Below are 19,301 nucleotides of genomic sequence, written 5' to 3'. Positions count from 1 at the left end.
CCAGAAGTTACGGACTTTCTTTCCAGAATACACTCAAAATACGTAACATCTCACAAAAGTAAAACAGAGAAATAGGAACAGACTGCACCCTACGCCACAGAGAGCCAAGTGAGATGCCAAATAAAGGAATGCAATCTACCGTCGAGGCCAAAAATCACCTTTGGCATGACTCATATCAACAACTGGTAGAAGGGGGGCTTCCTTTCTGAAGAACAAAGACAGTTTCACAAAGTCCGAACTTCTTAAAAATTACCGTAGTACAATCCATTGGAAGCGAGATGCAGATCGGATTCTCCTATCGTGTAGTGAGAGCTGTTCATTTGATTTGCTTGCAAGGCCCAGCCTCCATCCTCACACGGCTTCAGGCTCCGAACCCCATCTCGGCCTCCGGCCTCTCACGGCCACAGCCTCCAACCTTCAACTCGGCCTCACACGACCTCAGCCTCCAAGCCCAAGGTCGGCCTCCGCCTCCGACTTTCAACTCTGTTCTAGACACAGCACGGAGTGGTTTCAACACGAACGCACCTGCACTGACGAAGAAACGGTTACTTACCGTTTTTTAAATTAACAGGCAGACTGTTAAAATTTAACGGTAAAATATTGTCAATTTTACGGCAACCTGTAACAATTGTTCCGAGAAACGCTTTCGTAGCTACGATATTGTATGACTCTAAACCAAAAGGAAAGGAGCGCATTTCAAGTGGAAATGGATATTATTCCCGACCGAGGGACGGAACGGTGTAAATTGTGCGAACTGCTGATTCTCCAATATATCACTGAAGGCAGTAATATTGATTTCCACGCACGGATAGGTCTCTCAGCTGAACATACATACGAGAGAGAGAAATGTAAAGTTCAGAAGGCTGAACAGGCAATGGTATTTCCTTAACAATGCCTTTGAACTCGCCAAGTATTGATTCCGAAACCCCCTCCAACCCCTCATCTCGCAAGGTTTCTTTTGGAGGGGTGTGCATGGAAAAGCTGACAAAGTTTTGCTGTGAATGGTAGTTGAACCTCTGTTCCATAGAGGAAGTTCTATCAGATCCTGTTTCCTTTAGGTAAACTCTCCAATACCATGTGTTGCGGAAACGGGAGGACATAGCGTTCCAGACTACCTTCCCGGAAGTGAGCACTTGCCTGGCAAGGAGTGGTAAGTGCGAACTGATAGGGCTGAACATATTCAACGTCATGGGTTGGAGGAGAGCTGAAATAAACAAAAGCAGCTGATTAAAGTGTCTCCTTTCGTCTAACCCTTGTTATGTCTTAATCTTCATGGCATAAACAGAAATAAATACGCATGTCAAGAGTGAAAATTAATAAATGAATATATATATTTGAACTTACAACAAGGTTGATTTTGACACATAAAACATACATAAACAGAGTCCAAAATAGTGGGTATGCACCGACTATTACAACTGGCCATGGATGCCAATTCACCCTGCATAATAATACATGTTATGATGCATCACAGACAACCATGAATTCTTTCTTTGACAGCCAGAGTCATTGGCTTTGAAGTTTTGTTTTAAATCCAGTTGATGCACAGCTAGGCTCGTCAGGATTGGACGTACTGGAACCTGAACAACTATGTGCCTCCGCTGGGTATTGCTAACTCTGTCCCACCTAACTGTGGAGCAGGCAAACGAAAGCAAGTTCCTGCGCAAGTAGTGCCGCGAGACAGCTCCACCAATGAACACGTGAGAGGAACGGAATTGCGTGGAGTGGGGGAAAGCGACTGAAGTTACCAGCCTGCACATCAGCGTCTACTGTTTCGCTCTGGCCAATAGATTTCCCTCCCTTATCTGACGTTATGTGCGGCCTTGCTTCACAGTTAGCTGGGACAGGGAATAGTTGGTTACACGGTGCCACACCGACTCGTCTAGTTCGTTGATTTGGTGTCAAGTAGTGCATTTGGTTTCTGCACCGTTTGCACTACCTTCTGGAGCGATGTAGCATGTAGTGTATGGTCACGTTGTGCGTGCGAGCTAATCAAATCAAGGTTTAAAGCAGCAGACAGGCATTTGTTGATTATTCTGAACTTGAACACCGATGTCCGACTACTTGTTTGAACGTAATTTTCTTGCACCAGCCTAACATGCTAACGGAATTTACCTGCACTACACCTAGTTTCAAAATGGGTCAGCAAATTAGATGGAGCTAATAGCGTGGCTGGACAGAGTTTTCAATTGGAAATATTCATGAGTGAATAAGGGATGTTTGCAACTTACCTTATGACATGTGCAATGCAACCCCGCTTTCATTATTCAGGCTGAAATTTTCAGTTTGGAAGCAACCACCAATGGAAAATATCACAATGAGAGCGACCAACTAATGTTAAGAACTTATTCCGTACAACAAGCACTATTCAACTATTTTCATCATCACTGAAAGAAACCATCTTCCACTCTCCCTCGATTAAAGTTGCTGTGAATAACCCTCATGGGTTAACCCTGAGAACTGTGCACGGAACACGTTTGCAAAAGTACTTATAAGAAAACCAAGACACACACCACTGGAAGAAACGCAAATTTAACAGACCAAAAAATACAATTTAAAATGTACCCAATTGTTCTCATGGTTAGTTCCAAAGTCTTATTTCATAAATACACTACTAGTACTTACAACTGATATACAGTGACATGTACAATGTTATTTCAATACCTTTTCCCCCACATTAATTTTCAAACTTTATATATTTTTTTCTGTCGAAAGTTGGGGCCCTCCTAAAAAATATGGCTACTTGCCTGCTCAAAATAGTTTCTGAATGGCTGTGATATAATGAACGTAGGTATTCTATTTCCATTTCATTCTTAGGAGAGCCACTTTAGTAGTGGAGCTCGTTGACTTTTCAATTCACGATCACATTCTCGAAGGTTCTTGATTCAAGTCCTGGGCAGAGCATGGCTGTTAATTTTTCTCTTCTCTTTCTTCAGAGGTTCCCGGTTTGATACCAGGTGAAGGCACATGGTTCGGATCCCACTTTAAACTCCGGGCCCAGCCCCGATGATCCTATCTGTGCCTAATGTGAACTTAACACGCAAACTTTTTCATTTATTTTATTTGATCATCTTTCATTCCCTTGCAGCGCATTGTAACGAATCAGTGAGTCCTTTGTTCAATCCACGTCGTAGATACATTGCACGATAGTTCAGATCTTACATTAAACTAGCTGATTACCAGGCGTTGCCCGGGTGTTTAATCCCAATCTTGTATTAGACAGGAAAATAATGAACTCTAACTATAGTGTAAAATTTAACTAATTTTAAATGTGATCGTGAATGTGACCTATTAGCTTAGCGACTCCTAAAACTATAGATTCGATACTAATCTAGGTCATTTTTGGCATTTTATTTTTCACCCCCTCTGAACCCCCCCCCCTGCCGATAGGTGATGAAGTTGAACCGCATTGGGAGTGTCACGAAAACTATGGATTCCGCACGTTTTCGCAACACAAAATCATATCAGCCTGAATGTTAGACAACCCGAGAAACACTATCGTTGTGAGGGATTGCATAGAGACACAGATGTCTGTTTGTGTGGATTTTAATATCGGTCGTTTTCGATTATTGTTATGTCACCCTTTTCCACCCCACCCCTAGAGGTTTCAGGGGTGTCTTATTCCCAAAGTATTATTTCCAGATTACAAGTAATACGTGTACCATGTTTGGTTGAAATTGCTCCAGGCGTTCGAGAGTTATGCCGGAACAAACAAACATACATACCCACATAAATACATCCACTTTTATATATAGAGAGATATGGAGTTTTGATTCCGTTCGTTACAGTAATGGAAAACAGTTAAATACTGACCTGCAAATATAGAAAGAAGTAATTACGAGAATAATTTTACTCATTTTTTTTCGAGAATAGCTTTCTAATAACTATATAGTCTGTTGCAGTTGTTTGCTTGTCTCCTGACATTTATTCCAATTTAGTCATACACTGTTACCACTTTGAAAAATTGTGTTATTTCATTTTCTGGAATTCGAGTAGTAGAATGAGGTTATTTTCGAAAGAACTGTCCAAGACTAGCGTGCGCACATACAGAGTGTGACAGAAAAATCTGATGATTTTTAAAATGATATAACATAGTAAATAAGAAGAGTTCGTCTTTATTCCCGTGCTAGCCATACAGACATATATATGTCATTATTACTGAAGAGAGAAAATTATGATTTACACCATCATTAAAGGCAGAAAATAACATCTTGCAAATGACGCCCATTTTGGTCTACACACTCCACACAGTTCTCTTTTCTGGGGAAGGAAAAAACTGCCAATTGTTGTTTTGTTATTGCGTCGCGTCGTGTGTGGGGTCTTTGGAAGGAAGGTGGTGGCTGTCATTGCAGACGTGGAACGCAACACACCGCGCTTTCATTGTTTGTAAGATGTTATTTTCCGCACTTAATGTTGGTATAAATCTTAATTTTCTTTTTCAATATTAATGGCATAGACAGGACTGTATGGCTAGCAAACACATGAATAAAGACGAACTGTTTTTATTTACTGTGTTATATCATTTTTTAAATCATCAGGTTTTTCTGCCTCACCCTGTACAAACATTGTAGAGCGTGAGGAAGTGGGTTAGTGATAGGTGCTGGATTGAGATGACCTCATCGGCTCACTTGTTGATTGGATGCTTCGGACATTTGAGCTCGCTCCCAAGCTGCCTCACTACACTAGTCTAGCTAGTGAGCCTACCAACAGAGTAAAGCGTGAGCAAGAAGGTTAGTGATAGGTGCTGGGCGAGATGACGTCATCGGCTCACTTGTTGATTGGATGATTCGGAACTTGTGACTCGCTTCGCTTCCAAGTTGCAAACGTAGAACAACCACAGATGATACGGAAATAATATCACTCTCCAACCTTCTGAATGAATGTGTATAACCAGAGGTAGCTGTGTGAGCATTTAAATAAAACTCTTAACAAACGCACAGCTGTAAACAGTTACTCAATCTGTTCAGTAAATCATGTGTTGTACGATTTATTTACAAATGTTTACTGGAGAGAGACAAAGAAAGAATAACTCGCAAGTCAAATAGTATCACCAACAGAATTCATCCTTCAGGGCCTGTATCGACGAAATGTTTACGTCAATCGGAGGAGATGCATAATGATGTGTGAAGAGATCACAACCAGATTGTGTATTTATAACTGATACTTTGTGTATATTTTTTGCGTCTATGAGAATGGGCTGACTAGGATCTTACAAAGATTGCTGATGGTGATTTATAGGGATTGTGACGAAAGTACCTTTAATCTTTATATGATAGAGATCTGACTTATGCCATTTCCACGAAATAGACTGCATTGAAAAGGATATGACATTTTCGTTAAAGGACAAGAAAGCTAAATGCACCTTGAAATGAAGATGCACTTGTGATTTTTCTATGACTCAAGACATCAGTGGCGACGATTAGTGGGGGCAGTTCCCACCACTTTTTGCTACTTTTGCCCCCGCACTATGGCTTCTGAATACTAAGCTTTGTCTACCAAGAAAAAGCAAAACTTTCCTTACCACCCCATCCCCATCTCTCCAGTTTTGGCACCCAATCACCGCTACTGCTTCTGAAAAAAATAAAATCCATTAAAATCTATCAATATCTATTTCTGTCCAGTAAATGTCCAATCAGGCAAACTATGATCCTGACTCTAAATAACCCGGTGAAACATCGTTTCTTCTTTAGTCTACGTTTAATAGAGAAGAACGTATTGTTTATATATAGTTTTTGCTTTTCTAGAGGGTCTATAATTTTAATACAAGAATTCAGTGTTGAAATTTTTCGACAACTATATATACACATTTTAATGTTCATACACGCTTTAGGTTCAGCTTTTAGATTTAAATATTTATGTTCTACAATATAGCTTCAGCTATATACTTACTAAGTATTGGGCCTATCTGTGTGTGTGTTTTTTTTGGGGGGGGGCATTGCCCCATAGATCCTTTGAATATTATTTAGCGTGTTGCTTGTCATCAATTTAGTTACTCATAGAAATTCATTTTGGCACATGTAACTTTTCACTATCATGCAAAAGGTGTGACGTAAGAATATGATTCCTTTCCAGGTGTTTTGACATTTCGTTTGCAACTTTTCGATTGTTACCATTGTTGCATTACCGGGAACGATTGGGAGTTATTGTCATGCTGGTTCCCTCTCAATAATTGTTTCTAATCTTCAAACACATGAAAACACATTGTTCCTCGGTCGTAATATTTAGCTCGTTATATCAGTGCTTAACCTGGCCGAACGCCTCGGTAAGATGGATTTGCCACTAATCAGTACACACGCTGAATAATTCCTGTAAATGACAAACACAGAGTTCTAAAGTGAAATAAACTGTTCATTCATTCATTGTTTTCTGCCTAATTGGCAGGTTTTTCACTGCAATCTCCAGCTTTCCCTATTCTCCGCCTTACGCTTCGTACTAGCATACGACCCAGTTAATTTAATGTCATCCATAAGCTGATATCTCTATCTTCCACGGACTTTTCTTCCTTCAACCATTCCCTCCAAGGCATCTCTTAGCAGGCAGTTCCTTCTTAGACAGTGTCCTAACCAGTTTCTTTTCCTCTTCTTGATGGTCTCCAGTATAGATCTTTTTTCACCAACTCTTTTCAGTACGGCTTCGTTTCTTACCTTGTCCGTCCATTTTACACGCTCCATTTTTCGCCATGTCCACATTTCAAGGCTTCGAGTCGTTTCTCTTCATTTCTTCTCAACGTCCAGGTTTCTGCACCATATAGTGCTACACTTCACACATAACATTTCACTAATCTCTTCCTTAGACCTATGTCCATGGGTCCACAAAAAACATTTTTTCTTCTATTGAAAGCTTCTTTTGCTATTGCGATTCTCATTTTCACTTCTTGTTTGCAGCTCATATCACTGCTTATAGCGCATCCGAGGTACTTGAAGCTATCCACTTGCTGGATTCTTTCACTGTTTGCTCTCACATTAATATTCCTTGGTTTCCGTCCTATAACCATTGCCTTTGCCTTCTTTACATTAATCTTCATCCCATATGCTCACAGCTGCTGTTTAACTCTTCTAACATACTATTTATGGTTATTTCATCCTCAGCGAATAATGCCATGTCATCAGCAAATCTTATGCAGTTTATTCTTCTTCCTCCCAATTTGACACCTCCTGTTCCCTGGAAACAATTTTTCACTATATCTTCTAAATAGATATTAAACAAAGTAGGCGATAGGCAGCATCCTTGTCGTACTCCTCTTCCAATTTCACAGCCTTCTGTCATTTCGTCTCCTGTTCTCACTTTAACTCGTTGATTCATGTATAAGTTGCTTAGAAGTCTCCTCTCTTTCCAATCTACCCGAATGCCGTCGGGGCATGCTGCGGACGAGTCGTTCAAGGTATTCCACATCGATGCGGTGCCATTTCTCCTGCAGGCAGGCGATAAGAGCAGCCACTGTCGTGGGTCCCCTCTGTTGCACACGTCGCTTAAGAACACGCCACACATTCTCAATGGGCGAGAGGTCGGGACTCGATGGTGGCCATGGCAGAGTTCGCACGTGATGACGAGTCAACCATTCTCTTGTCAGCCGCGCTGTATGAGGCCTGTCATTGTCGTGTTGAAAGATGAGACGCCGCCTGTGGAACAGGTGCCTTTGCACTGTGGGAAGATGCCGCTCCAGTATGCGTGTATAGGCGTGTGCATTCACAATGCCCTCACAGACGTGTAGTGGGCCAACCCCAGATGCCGTCATGCATCCCCATACCATCACTGACGCAGGTTTCTGTACCCGACGTGCATAACATTTTGCTTCATTCTGTTCCTCCTTCCGACAAATGACTGTTTTCCGTATTTTCCCGTACACAACATTGAAAATGGATTCGTCCGTCTACAAAACCCTGTTCCACTGCCGAAATGTCCATCCCCGGTACATTCGTGCCCACCGTAGTCGATTGCCTTTGTTCAACATGGAAAGGAAGGGTTTACGTTTCGCCTTGTACACTCGGTAACCGCATCGCTGTAGATAACGGCGAGTGGTTCTGGTTGACACTTCAATGTGAAAGCGTTCTCGAGTACACAGTCGTAATTCGGCCACAGAAACATGATTGTTGGTCTGGATATAGCGCCTAAATATCCGTAGGTCACGCACGCTCAGCAGGTGTTTTCGACCGGGGGCCTTACCTGGCTCTGTAGTACCCGTATTTTGGTAGTGTTTGATAATACAGTGGACGGTTGACTTGGGTAAGTTCAGTTGGAGCCCTATTTCCCGTTCACTGAGTCCATCCCGTTGCAACTCCACCACTCTTCTCCTCACGGTGTTGTCAATAGGTTTGCCCCTGGCCATGGTGATGATGCACTGCGGTTCCTCGGTGCACAGCACGCGCTTATATACGGCTGACTCCCTTATCGTGTCCGTGACGTCATGCTTCCGTCGAATGCGCCACTATCTGGAATTTACCGTATGGGTCTGGTGCCTGGTCGAAGTTCAATGTCACGCGTATAGTTCCCCGTTTTCGTTCTTTACGTGACCTTGGGTGCAACATGCTGGGATCACGATTCTTGCCTGCTCACACGCCTCCTCTTACACACATGCGTCACTTCTGCGGGTCACCCATTCCACCGCCTATGCCTCTGTGCATTTAATCACGTATTCCTTTCTGGTCGAACTTCATTGTCACCAAGGTTGTACTACAAACACCTCCTTTCCTTTCTCTAAATATCTTTCCCCAATGGTCCTCAGTAAACCAATTGCATCCCTTGTACCTCTTCCTTTCCTGAAACCAAACTGTTGTTCCTCTAACTCGCCACTGACCTTCGAGTATAGGCGTCTGTTCAGAATTATTAGAAGAATTTTTGCCGAGTGAGATATCAAGCTGATTGTCCTGTACTCAGAACATTTTCTGACATTGCTTTTCTTCCACAGAGGTACCAAAACAGTCTCCGTGAAATCTTGTGGCCAATCCCCTTTCTCATAGATATCATTGCATAAGTGTAGTATTTCTCTTTTTCCATCTCACATCGAAAAAAGAACGTTAAAAGCGTCGGGTGTGTATGTATGTATATATATATATATTGCGCTGTATTTTTTGCGGGATGAACTAAACAAATGTCTGCACAGCTAATAGATTGCATAATCCTCTGCATGAAACTCCTTTCGCACCAGTAATTCTTAATACTAGCCATTCCATGGAACCGCTGTGGAATTCCTGTGGGGTTAATTACCGGTCCACGTGTGGCCTTTGCCACCCCAACCTCTCCCTCTCCGCTGATCTATTATCACCATCAGTCTGTATTGCGGAAAATTTTACCGGGCAAATTAATTCAAAATTACACGCGTCCTCCTACGGAGAATACACACCCTCTCTCCCCATTTTATTTGCCGCTGTTGTGGAAGTTATGAGTTTTTCGGATGGTTCATTATGACCTGTATACTGCGAACATTATTTCTGGGAGCTGGTTTTACTTTCTATTACGAAACGGGCCAGAAAATAAATAGCTGTCTTTCAGAGTTGTTTATGGGTAGCAAGTCAACATTTAATACGAGCTAAACAGATGATAATTATGTCGGAATATATTTGGCCCTTTGTATGCTGAACGTCAAATGTCATTGTTGATTTTGGGAATAAGAAAAAAAACTCTGAACTGCACTGTCGGTCTATTTTGCGCGGATAATTCATGTTGCTATACCAGTCGCGGCGATTAGGGGACGAGGGGGCAGTTGCCCCCACATTTTGCAACTTTTGCTCCCGAACTATGCTAAACCTAATGTAGCAAGGGAAAGTAAACTATTCTTGCCCCCCAGTTTTGGCACCTTTCCCCCCTCAGTTTTGGAACCCAATCACCACCAATGTGCTATACTAATAGTTAATATTGCATATCGATTAAGAATATTTTTTTTTACCGTTCGGTGATGTAGAAGTAAACGCAGTGTACACATCTTACCAAAACATTTTCTGTTTTGTCCACTTTGTGCACAGTGCACAGTAAGGCTAATCGGGACTGGACCTACAGTTTAAAGTGGGGAACTGATAAATTAGGAGCAAAACACGTTCTTTTTTTTTTTTTTTTTAAGGCACCAGAACATAAACGCATACCCTCGAATGTATGTGGGCGAGGATTCCCCACCTGTTTTTGTCTATTAAAACATACTGAAATTTTTTTAAACTATTCATTATCAGGTTTGTAATAGGGCCTCCCTGGCTGTGTAGTGGTTCCCGGTGGAGGCACTTTAAACTCTAGAACCAACCCCAATAAGCTTATCTGAGGATAAATTTTGATTGTGTTTAATACCAGTACCTTTTCCTACTGCAGGCCTGAATTAGCGATAGAAGTGTACTGACTGTATACGCATGTTACAAAATATTAGGACCTCGGTGATGGCGTAGTGGTAACGTGGTCGCCTTGTAATCAAAGTGTACCGCGTTCGATACCCGGCGGAGGCACATAGCATTTTAAATTGTAGGTCCAGTTCCGATTAGCCTATGTATGCATAATGTGACTCAATAGAAATTCAAATACAAAATATTAAGTAGCTTGTGTATGTCTGCGTGCCAACCTCCGTGGCGGAGTGGTTAGTATAGCGCGCTACGACACCAGGGGTCCGGAGTTCGAATCCCGGCCTGGACATTGGCGTTGTTTGTAAGTTTTCCTTCATCATATGTCATCATATCATCACTCATATTCACATTAGCGATTAGCCAAAGTGCCAAAAACTAAGTAAAATATACTTAATCAATCAATCAATCAATATACAGGGTGGAGCATTTTCGATTACCCAGTTTGAAAATAATATACTCAGCCCTAGAGACAACGAAACTTCAAAACATTTATATGATCCGTTTCACTACACTTGTCCACTTACGTCCAGTCACGGACACTGCCGGCTTGTAATGAAGACATTGACTTTCAATGGAATCGTTACAATCCGGCAGTGTCCGTGACTGTACATGTCACGTAGACTTTACTACTGCGCTTTGTGTGCATCTGATACAGTTATTTGTGAAACACTGCCTGGCACGCTGGACTGTTACGATTGACTTCGTTTCAATAAACTTCTCTACACAAAACACACGCTGTTGAACGGGCCAGCGCTCCATGCCTACTGATAGTGAAGGCCACAAAGATGTTTCCGTTGTTCTCCGTCCACGCAGTGTAACCAACTCTCCATTTTCAAAAATGTCCGAAAAGTTTTCATTAGGCAGACATAGTGTTTCACAAATAACTATAGCAGATGCACACAAAGCTCAGTAGTGACATCTACGTGGCATGTATGTAAATGGACAAGTGTAGTGAAAAGGATGATATAAATTTTTTGAAGTTTCGTAGTCTCTAGGGCTGAGTATATTATTTTCAAACTGGGTAATCGAAAATGCTCCACCCTGTATGTTCGTGTTTATACCTAGGTATTCCAACGTCGAAGTTATGTTCATATCTTTTCTCAGTTAGTTCATGACATGAAGGTGCCTGCGTTCACGATGGTAAAAGAAAATACTTCGTTTTTTTTTTAAATTAACAAGCAGACTGTAGAACTTTAACGACAGACTATGATAACCTTCTAACAATACAAAGTTCACGCACAGGCTGAATGAGCAGATTCTGAATTTGAATACACCACATAGGCAACGTTTAAACAGAGAGAGAGAGAGGAAAGGGGGGGGGGCTGTATAAGCAAAATGATCGGTTTTTCCACGTCGATCAGATTGACTTTATCAAATTTCTCTACACCCTGGTGTAAACTATTGAAACATTCGGAAGCGTGAGTCGGCGAACATTACACCAAGGAATACACGGAATGACGCAGTACAACACCCGGATGTACGTAAATCGGGCATTAAAATTAACCAGAATGCGAGGGAAAATATAGCAAATTACGTCATCACGCCGGAGACGGGGAATGTCAAAGACGCCATTTCAGTGTGTCGAGATAGCCATTACGGCAAAACATGGATATTTGTGGATATTCGTGAGAGTGGGGACTCTCTTCATGACGCCAGGGCAGGAAACGCGGACTCTCATTCTCGACACACTTCCAGAGGACACGAACGGAAACATGTCATGCTGAAATTATAGGGACAGGCGGGTCTTTCTTTCCTGTTGTTCACGATAGAAATCCATTCAAATGACTACTATGGTCCGATCCCACACATTTCTGCTACCGTTGCTCCGAAATATTAATAGCGAATCGCGTGTTTCTGATATGTATAAATAATGTCAACATTTCGTCAATTCCGGCCTCCGTGTCGGAGTGGTCGTAGTCCGAAGTTACACACACAGCCCAAAATGTATTCGCTGACACAAATATGTTGGTCTCAATAACATATTAGAGTGCATAAATTATTTTCAAAGCTTTCTTTAAGTCTAATTTCTGCTCGGATAGGCTAATCGGGACTGGACATGCTGTTGAAAGTAGGGTGCGCAGTGCTTTGTGACTCCAACGGTGATCGAATCCGGAACACCTTGATTACGAAATGACAGCGTTAATATTACGTCATCGGGAGGCGCCAGCATCTACTTCTGGTATATCTAAATACGTACACAGAGAAATGCATCAAAGGGTACTTTTCTCATCCGATGTTCCGTATGATGAACTAAAATGCATCAATTAAACCAGACGCGAATCATTACAAAAAATATAACTGAGACCATTAACTGTGTTACTTTAATCGCCAAATTATTATGTAACATGTCATACCTGGAGTTGAAACATGGATTCATCTGTACACACAAAACGCATTCCTACTTTTTTTTGCCAAAGTGGAATGAAACTGCATTGGATGAAATTAATATTTCAGTATTTTCTTTCTCTTAGTATGTAGTACACTACTACATTGCAATCCTCTTAAGCGCCATGACATTGTGAAAGTATTGAGATATTTTAAAAACATCCTGTTTAATTAAAGAATTATTACAAAACTTTAAACAGAAACAGTTCTCTCTTTCTTAAGGCGTTTCAGTGACATATTTAAGATGTGGAACGAAAACGTTATAGCCAGAAAATGTATTGCAATAATACTTTATTGACCATAAATTAGTTAAAAAATACCATTTTTTTATTCATTGACATTAGAATTCATGGTGCATTGACTGCATAATAATACACGATCAACGTCGCCTCAAAAATATCCTAAGATGGCTTTTAAAGGTATGTTTAGATCACACGTTTAGCGATGATATACAATTCTAGGAAGGTACTTGCACGTTTTTGGATGTAAATACAGTGAAGAAATACTATTTAAACATTTATTGGCAGTGTGTATAAATTACAAAGTACAAAGTAATACAGAACAAATATTACAAAATATTTATCGCTGTGGATATTTCAGTTACGATTGGGGCCGAGACGTGTCGGGTGTAATTCGGGAAACTTCGTCTGAGTTTCTTTTCGGTAAACTCAATCTCACTTCGACCCTGGATATCCTTATTGTTGGCTCTGGAAGTACAAGAAAATTCATAAAAATACATTACATGAGATCTTACAATACATTAGTATCTTAATACAGTGCTCAAAAAAAGTTTTGCATATTCAGGGTTTGTGATCATTTTATTGTACTAGATACATGGAATCATATTCAATAGTACAGGGGAGACATACAAACAGAAAGAAAACAGTGGAGTCATGCAGAAGAAACAAAATCACACCAGAAACACAAGATTGAAAATGTGGGATGCAAAACACAAAAGAAAGGCAGTGCAATATCGTGTACTTACGGCTTGCAGGCATGCTTGGGATCAACAAATGTAAGTTCAGTACTGTGTATAGCCACCTCGAACCCGAAGGCATGCTTGAACACAACGGGGTATGATAAGGATAAGAGCATTCAACTTATCCTGAGGAAGACTGTCCCCCTCTTGAATGGAAGCCTCCCGCAATTGCACCTTGTTCACAGGAGGATTTTCGTGGCTGACAATTGCTTGCTTCAGGTGTTCCCATGCATGTTCCACACAGTTCATGTCTGGAGAATACGCTGGCCACACCATGCATTAAATGCCATGCATATCAAGGAACTCTTGAACCACTCTGGCTTGATGTTGTCGAGCGTTATCATCCACCAGTGTGAAGCCATCCCCCACAGTTGTAGAGAAACCTGCTACCACGGGTTCGAGAATAGCGTTTCTGTACACCAGACCAGTCACGTGACCCTGGAGAGGAATTAGGGGCGTACGTCGACCAAACATGATTCCACCCAAAAAACATGATGGAGCCCCCCTGCTGTTCGTGACGTTCCTGGATGAAGGGCTTGTTCAATCTCTCATCTGATTGTCTCCAAACCCTTATGCTTTTGCTTAACAGGTGCAAAGTGATGGTGACCTCGTCTGTAAAGAGCGTGTGCTCCCACTGTTCCTTACTTCATTCGCTGTGCATTGTTGCTCACCTTACACGGTCTCTCTTATGGCGTGGTTTCAGAGGAACCTTGGGTATGGGTCTTCTTGACGTCAATCCTTTCTCATGAAGTCGATTCCGCACTGTCATAATGGAAACATTCGCTCCTGAGGCCCTCTGCAGATCCTGGCACAAACTGGTTGCAGTTGCAGTGGGTCTACGATGGGCCGAAATCACCATGTACCGATCTTCCCTGCGTGTTGTTTTGCGTCCTTGGTCGATCAGCAACTGATTGTGTCTCCCTGAACTTTTTCCACACTCAGGAGACATCACTTTGTCTGACTCCAACATGGACAGCTACGTCCACTTGGCGATATCCCTCTTGCAGCAGCGTTACAATTCTAATGCGGTCCGTAGGAGAAATGGTACCTCTAGGTATGTTGCCCTTCGTTTTCCACCCGCTCTCTGTGCAGTTTCCAACTCACAAGTGCGGATAAGACATGGACAATGCCTCCCATCGGGCTGCTTTCAAATCTGCTCAGGGATCATGCGGCAACTACTGTCCTCTATCTGCTGAATATCAAACTCACTTGAGGCATTATGTCAGTTTCTATCTCGGGCATTGCTCACATAATGAAAATTGTATACCTTTTGGGGATATCACAACTCAAACCCCAAAACTAACTAAACTAACTCTCTAGCCTTCTTAAACCCGAAGGTTCATGGCTGCAGCAACACAGGCCTTCCATCTGTCCCTATCTTGAGCAAGATCTATATACTCTTTTCCATCCCTACCGATTTCCCTTAGGTCCATCTCGACGTTGTCCCTCCATCTTCGTCTTGGCCTTCCTACTGGTCTCTTACCATCAGGTTTCCCAACAAGAATTCTGAAAACTCCTCTTTCCTCTCCCATTCGTGCCACATGGCCTGCCCACCTAAGTCTTCTTGATTTAATTATTCTAATAATGTCTGGACATGAATACAAATTATGTAGTTCTAAATTATGTAACCTTCTCCACTCCCCTGTCTCCTCATCCCTTTTAGGTCCAAATATTTTCCTAAGGATCCTATTTTCAAATACTCTCAATTTATGTTCCTCTTTCAATGTAAGGGACCAAGTTTCACACCCATATAATACTACAGGCAAAATTACGGTTTTGTATATTTTAACTTTTAGATTCTTAGATATTAAACGAGAAGACAAAAGTTTATGAAGAGAGAAGTAACATGCATTTCCTGAATTAAGCCTACTTTTTATTTCCTCTTTAATATAATTTTCATTTGTTAATATTACTCCGAAGCATTTGAATTTGGAAACTGGTTCAAACGAGTTGTTATCAATAATTAGATTTTGATTATTACCTAACACTTGGTTTCGGCCTGTAAGCATATATTTAGTTTTCTCTTTGTTAACTTCCAAACCTATATCTTTAGCAGTTTTGAAAAATATTTTAGCATTATTCTTAATTGTATTCACATCATCCCCCAGTAAGTCTACATCATCTGCATATGCTAACAACTGAGTCACACCATTTAATTTTAGTCCTTCTTTAGTTTCGTTTACCTTCCTAACAGCATATTCTAAGGCAAAATTAAAGAGCAATGGAGATAATGCATCTCCTTGTTTTAACCCATCATGAATTGTAAATTTGTCAGACATATTAATACCCACACGAATTTTACTTTCTGTTTCACTGGTGCATATTTTTATCATACTAACAAGCTTCTTAGGTATTCCAAACTCTACCAATACATTATATAATTTATCTCTTTTGACCGAATCATATGCTTTTTTGAAATCAATGAATAGCTGATGGACATTTTGATTATATTCCCACTTTTTTTCAAGTGTCTGTCTGATGTGAAAAATTTGATCTGTAGTTGATCTGTTGCGTTTAAATCCACATTGATAATCACCTATAATTTCATTAGCATATGGGGTTAGTCTTGTTAAAAGAATGTTAGATAATATTTTATATGTTGTTGAGAGTAGAGAAATTCCACGGTAATTATTGTAGTTCATTTTATCACCTTTTTTAAACACAGGAACAATTATGGATTCTTTCCACTGTTGAGGGATTTCTTCTTTATTCCATATTAAACAAATTAATTTATGAATTTGACAAATTAATGAATTTCCACCATATTTAATTAACTCAGCTGGTATTAAATCAATGCCAGGTGCTTTGTTATTCTTTAGCCTTTTAATAGCATCTTTAACTTCAGTCAAGTTAGGTTTTGGGACTAAAGGTTCTGCTGTGTGTACTTCATTCACTTCTGATTTATCTCCTACATGGACATTTAAAAGGTCATTAAAGTAGTTCTTCCATCTATTTAGAATATCGCTTGGGTCAGCTAGAAAATCACCGTCTTTATCTTTTATCAAGTTTACTTTAGGTTGCCACCCCTTTCTAAACTCATTTACACCTTTATATAAATCTCTGATATTTTTAATTTTGCTGTTTGTTTCAATTTCGTTAATTTTGCTTTTCAAGTAATCTCTTTTTTTACTTCTAAACGTGCAGTTAACTTCTCGCTTTATTCTATTATAATTGTTTAGATTTGTATCATCAGAGTTATTTAACCACCTAAGTCTAGCCTGATTTCTTATTTCTATTAGATTATGACATTCATTATCAAACCATGGCTTACTTTTTCTCGGTTTATGGTATCCTATACTTTCTTTAGCTGCTGATTCTATTGCATTACGTATGTGCTCCCAATTCTTATTTACGTCTGTTTCATTTATATTTTCATCATCATTTAAATCCTGCAAAACATCAAATCTATTTGACAGTTTAATTTGGTAATCTTTCTTAATTCTTTCATCAGTAAACTTTCCTGTATCAAATTTTAGAACTTTTAGATTTTGTTGCTTATGATTTATCACTGAGAGTCTTTCTCTTAATTTAGCAATTACTAAATAATGGTCACTGGCACAGTCAGCACCTCTATGTGTACGAACGTCAATTATACTAGTATGCCTTCTCTTATCAATGAGAATATGATCTATCTGATTATGAGTTTTACCATCTGGAGAAGACCAGGTATATTTATGGATATCTTTATGTTTAAAAGTGGTACTTTTCACAATTAAATTCTTTGAGGTTGCAAAAGTAATCAATCTTATACCATTATCATTACTTAATTCATGAAGACTTTCTTTACCAATCGTGGGTTTAAATGTCTCTTCTTTCCCAATCTGTGCATTACAGTCACCTAACAGAATTTTCATATCATACTGAGAAAATGTATCAAAGACCTGTTCTAACTCTGTATAAAAATCATCTTTAGTATTATCATCTTTATCTTCCGTTGGTGCATGTATGTTTATTAAAATAATTTTACACCACCTACCCTGTAAAACTGCATATGATATCCTATCATTAATAAATTCTATTGTTTTAAGAGCCGAGATAATTCTATTATTTATGAAAAAGCCTGTTCCAAAATTATGATTTTCAGTACCACCATAGAAAAAAGTATAATTTTTAGTTTTACAATTCCCTTCTCCTGGCCACCTAACTTCCTGGACAGCTACTACATCTAATTTATACTTGACTATCTCATTAACTGTACACTGAAATGCCCCAGGCCGGTAAAGGCTCAGAATATTCCAGGTGCCTAATTTAATATTTTTCTTATTCCTAACGTAGATCTTATCCTTAGTCCAGGGACCTCCCAAAGTAGTCCCCACCCGGAGATCCGAACGGGGGACTATTTTACCTCCGGAATATTTTACCTTGGGAACATCCATGGCCTTATATTGCTGATTCTTGACATGGCTTTTTACAGTGCAGAGTTGTCAGCTCTACGCCTAACCCCCAATATGAATGGAGGAACTACTACACAAGACAAACACAAACACATTAGACAGCACAACTACTACACAAGACACACACAAACACTTCACACCTATAACACACTATAAACACAAACACACCACAACTACTACACAAGACAAACACAAACAAATTAGACAGCACAACTACTACGCAAAACAAACCTACTAGACAGCACAACTACTACACAAACATACTAGACAGCACAACTACAACACAAGACACATACATACACACCACCGATACTACACAAGACAAATACAGGGTGGGAAATAACCCCTTGCCAGGGGTCCAACTCAAACCCCATGCAATCATAATATGCAAAACTTTTTTTGAGCACTGTAGCTAGATAAACTTTGGAATTTAATGTGCAACTGAAATTCTCAAAAAAATAATGTAAAGTTAGCAGGAAGTGTCCGAAAACTGGTAATTTCCACAATGTATTCTTCCATTAATTTCTAGCACAATAATGTCATAGATTTGGTAATAAAATCAATCCTATTTTAATATTCCAGAAACAAAATATTATCTGTACTCGAACCTTTTTCAATTATAATATTGGATGGAGCACGCTCAGAGGTAATACCATTTCCTCCCCATGTGTGTATATTACCTCGAAATGTCGGTGTGTAAACTAACTGGGCACCTCGAAATAACGGATTTGCCACCTATCTCTCTCTCTCTCTCTCTCTCTCTCACACACACTCACACACACACAAGAGGCCCTGCAGTGTTGTTCATTTCTTTGATTTTCTAATAAAACGAAATTACTCGATATTTCTTGTTGATGTAAAACTTACCATACTATGGCACATCGTCCAGGAAGGAGGATAATATTGCCAATTTTATTATTTAATGAACATTAAAGTATTTTATAGTCATATTTGAAGAACGCACTTGCAATGATTTAAATTGTAGCTTAGTTGCTGTACGTTTACTTCCATGCGTCCCAACAAAATTCTTATATCAGGAATGTTTCATTGCATTTCTGGGAATATCCGAGATATTAGTAATTAATTTACTTTTTGTGGTAATGTGAGACATTCATTTGTCTTTTTCCCCTCCCCCTCTTTCATAAATTTATCCTCTTCTTTGTGATTCATCTTAGGAGATTCTTCCTTTCTATGTATATATTCCGGTGCGTTCATTGTAGTGCG

At 40.0% G+C, this 19,301-nt stretch overlaps 1 protein-coding gene across 1 annotated transcript in view; it reads right to left on the bottom strand.

Annotated features, from left to right (window-relative positions):
- Positions 1 to 13,231: 13,231 nt before the first annotated feature.
- LOC145985616 (adhesion molecule nephrin-like) overlaps positions 13,232 to 19,301 on the bottom strand; it is a 375,184-nt gene continuing 369,114 nt past the window's right edge. The window contains exon 14 of the mRNA XM_083119686.1: positions 13,232 to 13,411. Coding sequence (XP_082975812.1) covers positions 13,305 to 13,411 — 107 coding nt within the window. The 3' untranslated portion in view covers positions 13,232 to 13,304. The remainder of the gene's footprint in view (positions 13,412 to 19,301) is intronic.

Source organism: Lepisma saccharinum, chromosome 3 (assembly GCF_977018435.1).
Source record: "Lepisma saccharinum chromosome 3, izLepSacc3.1, whole genome shotgun sequence".
NCBI classification, from domain to species: domain Eukaryota; kingdom Metazoa; phylum Arthropoda; class Insecta; order Zygentoma; family Lepismatidae; genus Lepisma; species Lepisma saccharinum.
The sequence above is the reverse complement of the archived record's forward strand: the minus strand, read 5'-3'. Positions and strand labels throughout refer to the sequence as shown.